Genomic DNA, 9,431 nt, shown 5'->3' on the forward strand with positions numbered 1-9,431 from the left:
TCCCTGGTCATCCCTACTGCCTCTGATCTGGAGGACTCACTAAATAGAGAACATCCCTGGTCATCCCTACTGCCTCTGATCTGGAGGACTCACTAAATAGAGAACATCCCTGGTCATCCCTACTGCCTCTGATCTGGAGGACTCACTAAACAGAGAACATCCCTGGTCATCTCTACTGCCTCTGATCTGGAGGACTCACTAAACAGAGAACATCCCTGGTCATCTCTACTGCCTCTGATCTGGAGGACTCACTAAAGACAAATGTTTTGTTTGTAAATTATGTCTGAGTGTTGGAGTGTGACCCCTGGCTATCCGTCAATTTAAAAAGATTTTTTTTTAAATTGTGCCGTCTGGTTTGTTTAATAAAAGGAATTAGAAATTATTTATACTTTTACTTTTGATACTTCAGTATATTTAAAACCAAATACATTTACTCAAGTAGTATTTTACTGGGACACTCACTTTTACTTGAGGTATTTTCTATTAAGGTATCTATTCTTTTACTCATCTATAATTGGGTATTTTTTCCACCGCTGGTCTCTCTCTCTCGCCACGTTTACACCTTTGCCTTAACATGTGGTTATCATGATCCGATCACTATCTGATCTACAACACTAGGAGAGCCAGAGACTACAGGGCTACATATCCTACCTGTTCTCCCTCCACACCCATGATCCTGGGGATAGATGGACCACAGATGTCAACATCTAGAAGGGCAACCTGGAAAACACACACACACACACACACACACACACACACACACACACACACACACACACACACACACACACACACACACACACACACACACACACACACACACACACACACACACCACACACGGAAGTTAGGGTGTGGGAACATGTTCTCCAGTCAACACACTGCAAAGTTAGCTGGTATCTCTTAGCCAGTGTGCTAAACACGTTATCCAGCTGTCGTACCCTCGTCTGGCCACAGAGAGGCAGCACTGAGTCGAGCTACAGCAGTGAACTTTCAGCCTGTGACCATCAGAGGGAGACAAAAGCACTGAGATCACGTTCATACCGAAAAGGTTTTGTTTTGACGATGACACAGACTGAGTGGTATGTTAGCTGAACAGACTTGTTGCAGGCTGGTGTTTTTCATAGTACTGACAACTAACAGGTCACCGCCACTGGTCAGGATGACTCCAGCTGTTATGGTCATCAGAGAGACAGAGAGAACACTGGAAATAGCTTATATAAAACATTAAAATGTCCTACTACATTTCTTAAAACGCTAACAATACATTTTAAATGTTTTACAATGTTTCTTAACCCCTAACAATACATTTTAAACATTGTTATTCTCTCTAATGTTTACTGTTAATGTTGTCATCTTTGTTTTCTTTCATTCACTTGGTAAACAAAGGTTTCCCCATGCCAGAGGACATCGACCTTAGGGCGGGTTAACGGTCCCCTGGAAACACAGAGGACGTCCATAAAGCTGTGTTACGGTTAAATCACTCCCCACGCCAGCAGTGCAAACCTCTGGCGTTGCTCTCCCTCTCTCTGAGGAAGTAACAAAACTAGATAGAAGCTAAGGGGCATCAGTCAACCCTCCTCCACTACACACCCTCAGCCTTCACCAGGTACAGACAGTGAGAGAGTGTTTTAATGGGACTACGGGGTCCTTCACCAGGTAGAGACAGTGAGAGAGTGTTTTAATGGGACTACGGGGTCCTTCACCAGGTAGAGACAGTGAGAGAGTGTTTTAATGGGACTACGGGGTCCTTCACCAGGTAGAGACAGTGAGAGAGTGTTTTAATGGGACTACGTGCTCCTTCACCAGGTAGAGACAGTGAGAGAGTGTTTTAATGGGACTACGGGGTCCTTCACCAGGTAGAGACAGTGAGAGAGTGTTTTAATGGGACTACGTGCTCCTTCACCAGGTAGAGACAGTGAGAGAGTGTTTTAATGGGACTACGTGCTCCTTCACCAGGTAGAGACAGTGAGAGAGTGTTTTAATGGGACTACGGGGTCCTTCACCAGGTAGAGACAGTGAGAGAGTGTTTTAATGGGACTACGGGGTCCTTCACCAGGTAGAGACAGTGAGAGAGTGTTTTAATGGGACTACGGGGTCCTTCACCAGGTAGAGACAGTGAGAGAGTGTTTTAATGGGACTACGTGCTCCTTCACCAGGTAGAGACAGTGAGAGAGTGTTTTAATGGGACTACGTGGTCCTTCACCAGGTAGAGACAGTGAGAGAGTGTTTTAATGGGACTACGGGGTCCTTCACCAGGTAGAGACAGTGAGAGAGTGTTTTAATGGGACTACGTGCTCCTTCACCAGGTAGAGACAGTGAGAGAGTGTTTTAATGGGACTACGTGCTCCTTCACCAGGTAGAGACAGTGAGAGAGTGTTTTAATGGGACTACGGGGTCCTTCACCAGGTAGAGACAGTGAGAGAGTGTTTTAATGGGACTACGTGCTCCTTCACCAGGTAGAGACAGTGAGAGAGTGTTTTAATGGGACTACGGGGTCCTTCACCAGGTACAGACAGTGAGAGAGTGTTTTAATGGGACTACGGGGTCTGATCACACAGAGGAGAAGCACAGCACATAGCGTCTGTCTGATCACACCAACTGTCGTCAGCTATCTGCGTGACCTTCCCACAGTACACACACGAGAGAGAGAGAGAGAGAGAGAGAGAGGGCAAAGAGAGGGGGAGAGAGGGGAAAGGCAGAGAGAGCGCAAACGAGTAGAGAACAGAGAGATAGAGAGGGAGAGAGAGGTTGAAGTGTTACCTCTTTAGTGGCGTCACTAGCCAGTGCGTGGGCCAGATGTGCGCTGAAGGTACTCTTCCCTACTCCTCCTTTCCCTGACAGGACCAAGATCTTATGTTTCACTGTTAACATCTTCTCTGCTATCTCCTCTATGGCTGCAGGGAAGGAGGGAGGGGAGGGAGAGACAGAGGGTGGGAGAGACAGACCGAGAGGGGGAGAGAGAGACAGACAGAGGGGGAGACACAGACAGACAGAGGGTGGGAGAGAGACAGACAGAGGGGGGAGAGAGAGACAGACAGAGGGGGGGAGAGCGAGACAGACAGAGGGGGGGGAGAGCGAGACAGACAGAGGGGGAGAGAGAGACAGACAGGGGGGAGAGAGAGACAGACAGAGGGGGGGGAGAGAGAGACAGACAGAGGGGGGAGAGAGAGAGACAGACATTAAACACACATTGAAAACAAGGAATCGCAGCAGACTAATCAGCAGTGGTGTTATTGACCAGATCAAGGTCAGGCTCTACAGAACAGACACAGTGAGACAGACAGACTGAGTGTTACCTGGGTCCGGTGCTTTAGTGGCTCCAGAGGAGCAGAGGTTCTGGTTGGGACAACCCTGACATGCTGACGTCTTCCCTGCCTGCTCACTGGCCGTACCGGGGCAGTCTGACAACCAATACAACCAATCAGTCGATACATCAAAACAACAACCACGTGACCAATCAGATAATATCAATATAAATAAAACAAAAAGTGTCCCGATTGAATATGTAGAAAATACTTGATTCTTTGTTCACTAATCTGCCTGTGACTGGATGAGTTAAAACAGAGATCCATTGAACAAAGATATTATAGTTTATTAGACAGACCCTGTCTGCTATGTTTCTGACAGGTCATGTGATACAGTTTATGCTAAGAGAGTAGCCAGCCGATCCAACCCGACCACCTGCACTATGGACAGACAGGCTTCCTGTGTAGATTAAGACACAATGCGTTGTAATAATCCGAATAATACCATTATCGCAACTATTAAACTGAGAAGATTTGAACGATTTACTTAAAAATGTACATGAAATTATGAAAATGACACATAGCGTTGACACTGCCATTACAAAAAGACTGCTAAATTGATCTGTCAAACTGGTTTGTAAACTGGGCTGGCTGGCTAGCTAACTGCGCCATCTGTTGTCTTACGGGAAACCATTTTCACGGCACTTCTGACACCGAAATGACTTTTTTGTAGCAGGTTAGGAAAATCCCTTTGTATCGAAGTGCGGTGAAAAAGTGTGTCCCCCTTAACTTATGACGGGCAGTTATGCTAACCGGCTAACAGCTAACTTTCAGACAAACTATTCTTCGTTAAAAGGCGACAACAAACTTGACATTCACAAACATCTAACAGTAACACTATAAGAAGCTAAAAACCCATATAATAAACGTGGTGTCTGAAGGTTGGCGTGTTGTTACGATGAACTTAAAATAAACTCACGCTGTGGCGCATCACTCGGAATGTCCGCCATGTTTACAGTGGCGCTGTGAATATTCGTCCGGACTGAAATCACGTCTCATCTCAAAAGGTTCCGCATACGCACAAGTATGGCCAAAACCTTTTGACTAAACAAGAGACTAAACTATAAAAAAAATAGACACACTATAATAATTGCACAACAGCTAACTAGCCTAAAGGGTATTGCATTGTAGCCCGCACTACTATAAAATAGGGGAGGTTCGTTAAAAAAAATGTAAATATTTTTTGGGGGAGGGTAGTGTGTTTTTTTCCCCCTGGTTTACATTCACTATTTTGGCTGGTTTTACTATATATTCTTCCATCCTTGCCACATGTCTTCATCTGCTTGCATGCATCTCTCCTATATCAAGGTTTTTTTGGTACTTCCCTTATCCACTACGCTTTTGTCCCCCCGGCTGACTTTTCCTATACAACAGGTCAATACAGACCACCAGTCTGTCAATCCTGCCCTTTATCCACCATTCATAGAGGTAGGTGGATTTTTTTATTTTTTTGTCCAGATCTGCAATAGGCTAACTAGAAATCATTCCACGCATAAAAAGCATTTAAAGCTGCGTACATTTTCAATGTGAATAAATAAGGGAATAGCTGATCGGTAGCGGAGAGACCAAGGTTGCGTCATTGCGCACAAAAAAAGCCAGAAGGTGGGTCCCCTGCGTTAGAAAGGACTCTCCCTGGGTGTGTGGAGTCACATCCTAATCTAACTGACTGTTTTAAACAGTCTGGAGGTATTATGACTGGTGTGGCTCTATAGAATATCTCCTTAGAAGTGACATTTTAACACAGTCATTTCTTTACTGTCAACGTTTGGGTTGGGGGGGCGAGTTTGGGTTGGGGGGGACTGAGTTTGGGTTGGGGGGGACTGAGTTTGGGTTGGGGGGGACTGAGTTTGGGTTGGGGGGGGACTGAGTTTGGGTTGGGGGGGTCTGAGTTTGGGTTGGGGGGGTCTGAGTTTGGGTTGGGGGGGTCTGAGTTTGGGTTGGGGGGGGACTGAGTTTGGGTTGGGGGGGTCTGAGTGCTGAGGTGCTGTAGACAGATCAACCCTCCAGTAGGAGGTGCTGTAATGTAGACAGATCAACTCTCCAGTAGGAGGTGCTGTAGGTAGATAGATCAACTCTCCAGTAGGAGGTGCTGTAATGTAGACAGATCAACTCTCCAGTAGGAGGTGCTGTAATGTAGACAGATCAACCCTCCAGTAGGAGGTGCTGTAATGTAGACAGATCAACCCTCCAGTAGGAGGTGCTGTAATGTAGACAGATCAACCCTCCAGTAGGAGGTGCTGTAATGTAGACAGATCAATTCTCCAGTAGGAGGTGCTGTAATGTAGACAGATCAACCCTCCAGTAGGAGGTGCTGTAATGTAGACAGATCAACTCTCCAGTAGGAGGTGCTGTAGACAGATCAACCCTCCAGTAGGAGGTGCTGTAATGTAGACAGATCAACTCTCCAGTAGGAGGTGCTGTAGACAGATCAACTCTCCAGTAGGAGGTGCTGTAGACAGATCAACTCTCCAGTAGGAGGTGCTGTAATGTAGACAGATCAACCCTCCAGTAGGAGGTGCTGTAATGTAGACAGATCAACTCTCCAGTAGGAGGTGCTGTAATATAGACAGATCAACCCTCCAGTAGGAGGTGCTGTAGACAGATCAACTCTCCAGTAGGAGGTGCTGTAATGTAGACAGATCAACTCTCCAGTAGGAGGTGCTGTAATGTAGACAGATCAACTCTCCAGTAGAAGGTGCTGTAGACAGATCAACTCTCCAGTAGAAGGTGCTGTAGACAGATCAACTCTCCAGTAGGAGGTGCTGTAATGTAGACAGATCAACTCTCCAGTAGGAGGTGCTGTAGACAGATCAACCCTCCAGTAGGAGGTGCTGTAATGTAGACAGATCAACTCTCCAGTAGGAGGTGCTGTAGACAGATCAACTCTCCAGTAGGAGGTGCTGTAGACAGATCAACTCTCCAGTAGGAGGTGCTGTAATGTAGACAGATCAACCCTCCAGTAGGAGGTGCTGTAATGTAGACAGATCAACTCTCCAGTAGGAGGTGCTGTAATATAGACAGATCAACCCTCCAGTAGGAGGTGCTGTAGACAGATCAACTCTCCAGTAGGAGGTGCTGTAATGTAGACAGATCAACTCTCCAGTAGGAGGTGCTGTAATGTAGACAGATCAACTCTCCAGTAGAAGGTGCTGTAGACAGATCAACTCTCCAGTAGGAGGTGCTGTAATGTAGACAGATCAACTCTCCATTAGGAGGTGCTGTAATGTAGACAGATCAACCCTCCAGTAGGAGGTGCTGTAGATAGATCAACCCTCCAGTAGGAGGTGATGTATTGTAGACAGATCAACTCTCCAGTAGGAGGTGCTGTAATGTAGACAGATCAACCCTCCAGTAGGAGGTGCTGTAATGTAGACAGATCAACTCTCCAGTAAGAGGTGCTGTAATGTAGACAGATCAACCCTCCAGTAAGAGGTGCTGTAATGTAGACAGATCAACCCTCCAGTAGGAGGTGCTGTAATGTAGACAGATCAACTCTCCATTAGGAGGTGCTGTAATGTAGATAGATCAACTCTCCAGTAGGAGGTGCTGTAATGTAGACAGATCAACTCTCCATTAGGAGGTGCTGTAATGTAGAGAGATCAACTCTCCAGTAGGAGGTGCTGTAGATAGATCAACTCTCCAGTAGGAGGTGCTGTAATGTAGATAGATCAACTCTCCAGTAGGAGGTGCTGTAGACAGATCAACTCTCCAGTAGGAGGTGCTGTAGACAGATCAACTCTCCAGTAGGAGGTGCTGTAGACAGATCAACCCTCCAGTAGGAGGTGCTGTAGACAGATCAACCCTCCAGTAGGAGGTGCTGTAGACAGATCAACTCTCCAGTAGGAGGTGCTGTAGACAGATCAACCCTCCAGTAGGAGGTGCTGTAGATAGATCAACTCTCCAGTAGGAGGTGCTGTAGGTAGATCAACCCTCCAGTAGGAGGTGCTGTAGACAGATCAACCCTCCAGTAGGAGGTGCTGTAATGTAGAAAGATCAACCCTCCAGTAGGAGGTGCTGTAATGTAGACAGATCAACCCTCCAACAGGAGGTGCTGTAGAGAGATCAACCCTCCAGTAGGAGGTGCTGTAGACAGATCAACCCTCCAGTAGGAGGTGCTGTAATGTAGACAGATCAACTCTCCAGTAGGAGGTGCTGTAGATAGACAGATCAACTCTCCAGTAGGAGGTGCTGTAGATAGACAGATCAACTCTCCAGTAGGAGGTGCTGTAATGTAGACAGATCAACCCTCCAGTAGAAGGTGCTGTAATGTAGACAGATCAACTCTCCAGTAGGAGGTGCTGTAGACAGATCAACTCTCCAGTAGGAGGTGCTGTAGACAGATCAACCCTCCAGTAGGAGGTGCTGTAATGTAGACAGATAAACTCTCCAGTAGGAGGTGCTGTAATGTAGACAGATCAACTCTCCAGCAGGAGGTGCTGTAGATAGACAGATCAACTATCCAGTAGGAGGTGCTGTAATGTAGACAGATCAACTCTCCAGTAGGAGGTGCTGTAATGTAGACATAACAACCCTCCAGTAGGAGGTGCTGTAATGTAGACAGATCAACCCTCCAGTAGGAGGTGCTGTAATGTAGACAGATCAACCCTCCAGTAGGAGGTGCTGTAGACAGATCAACTCTCCAGTAGGAGGTGCTGTAGACAGATCAACTCTCCAGTAGTAGGTGCTGTAGCCAGATCAACTCTCCAGTAGGAGGTGCTGTAGACAGATCAACTCTCCAGTAGGAGGTGCTGTAGACAGATCAACTCTCAAGTAGGAGGTGCTGTAATGTAGACAGATCAACCCTCCAGTAGGAGGTGCTGTAATGTAGACAGATCAACCCTCCAGTAGGAGGTGCTGTAATGTAGACAGATCAACTCTCCAGTAGGAGGTGCTGTAATGTAGACAGATCAACTCTCCAGTAGGAGGTCCTGTAATGTAGACAGATCAACTCTCCAGTAGGAGGTGCTGTAATGTAGACAGATCAACCCTCCAGTAGGAGGTGCTGTAATGTAGACAGATCAACTCTCCAGTAGGAGGTGCTGTAATGTAGACAGATCAACCCTCCAGTAGGAGGTGCTGTAATGTAGACAGATCAACCCTCCAGTAGGAGGTGCTGTAGATAGATCAACTCTCCAGTAGGAGGTGCTGTAATGTAGACAGATCAACTCTCCAGTAGGAGGTGCTGTAGATAGATCAACCCTCCAGTAGGAGGTGCTGTAATGTAGACAGATCAACCCTCCAGTAGGAGGTGCTGTAGATAGATCAACTCTCCAGTAGGAGGTGCTGTAATGTAGACAGATCAACCCTCCAGTAGAGGGGCTGTAGACAGATCAACCCTCCAGTAGGAGGTGCTGTAGACAGATCAACTCTCCAGTAGGAGGTGCTGTAGACAGATCAACTCTCCAGTAGGAGGTGCTGTAGACAGATCAACCCTCCAGTAGGAGGTGCTGTAGACAGATCAACTCTCCAGTAGGAGGTGCTGTAGAGAGATCAACCCTCCAGTAGGAGGTGCTGTAGATAGATAAACACACCAGTAGGAGGTGCTGTAGACAGATCAATCCTCCAGTAGGAGGTGCTGTAATGTAGACATCTCAACTCTCCAGTAGGAGGTGCTGTAGAGAGATCAACTCTCCAGTAGGAGGTGCTGTAATGTAGATAGATCAACCCTCCAGTAGGAGGTGCTGTAGATAGATCAACCCTCCAGTAGTAGGTGCTGTAGATAGATCAACCCTCCAGTAGGAGGTGCTGTAGAGAGATCAACTCTCCAGTAGGAGGTGCTGTAATGTAGACAGATCAACTCTCCAGTAGGAGGTGCTGTAATGTAGACAGATCAACCCTCCAGTAGGAGGTACTGTAATGTAGACAGATCAACCCTCCAGTAGGAGGTGCTGTAGAGAGATCAACTCTCCAGTAGGAGGTGCTGTAGACAGATCAACCCTCCAGTAGGAGGTGCTGTAATGTAGACAGATCAACTCTCCATTAGGAGGTGCTGTAGACAGATCAACCCTCCAGTAGGAGGTGCTGTAATGTAGACAGATCAACCCTCCAGTAGGAGGTGCTGTAATGTAGACAGATCAACCCTCCAGTAGGAGGTGCTGTAATGTAGACAGATCAACTCTCCAG

At 46.9% G+C, this 9,431-nt stretch overlaps 1 protein-coding gene across 2 annotated transcripts in view; it reads right to left on the reverse strand.

The window, feature by feature from the left end:
- The window catches only part of nubp1 (nucleotide binding protein 1 (MinD homolog, E. coli)), a 40,777-nt gene extending 36,463 nt beyond the window's left edge, over positions 1-4,314 (reverse strand). For both annotated transcript variants that reach the window (XM_082976226.1, XM_082976227.1), the window contains exons 1-4: positions 4,228-4,314; positions 3,300-3,404; positions 2,764-2,897; positions 652-720 (exon numbers count right to left, since the gene is read on the reverse strand). In XM_082976226.1, coding sequence (XP_082832352.1) covers positions 652-720; positions 2,764-2,897; positions 3,300-3,404; positions 4,228-4,258 — 339 coding nt within the window. In that variant the 5' untranslated portion in view covers positions 4,259-4,314. The remainder of the gene's footprint in view (positions 1-651; positions 721-2,763; positions 2,898-3,299; positions 3,405-4,227) is intronic.
- Positions 4,315-9,431: the final 5,117 nt, after the last annotated feature.

Source organism: Salmo salar, chromosome 06 (assembly GCF_965601325.2).
Source record: "Salmo salar chromosome 06, fSalSal1, whole genome shotgun sequence".
In the NCBI taxonomy this organism is placed as follows: Eukaryota; Metazoa; Chordata; class Actinopteri; order Salmoniformes; family Salmonidae; genus Salmo; species Salmo salar.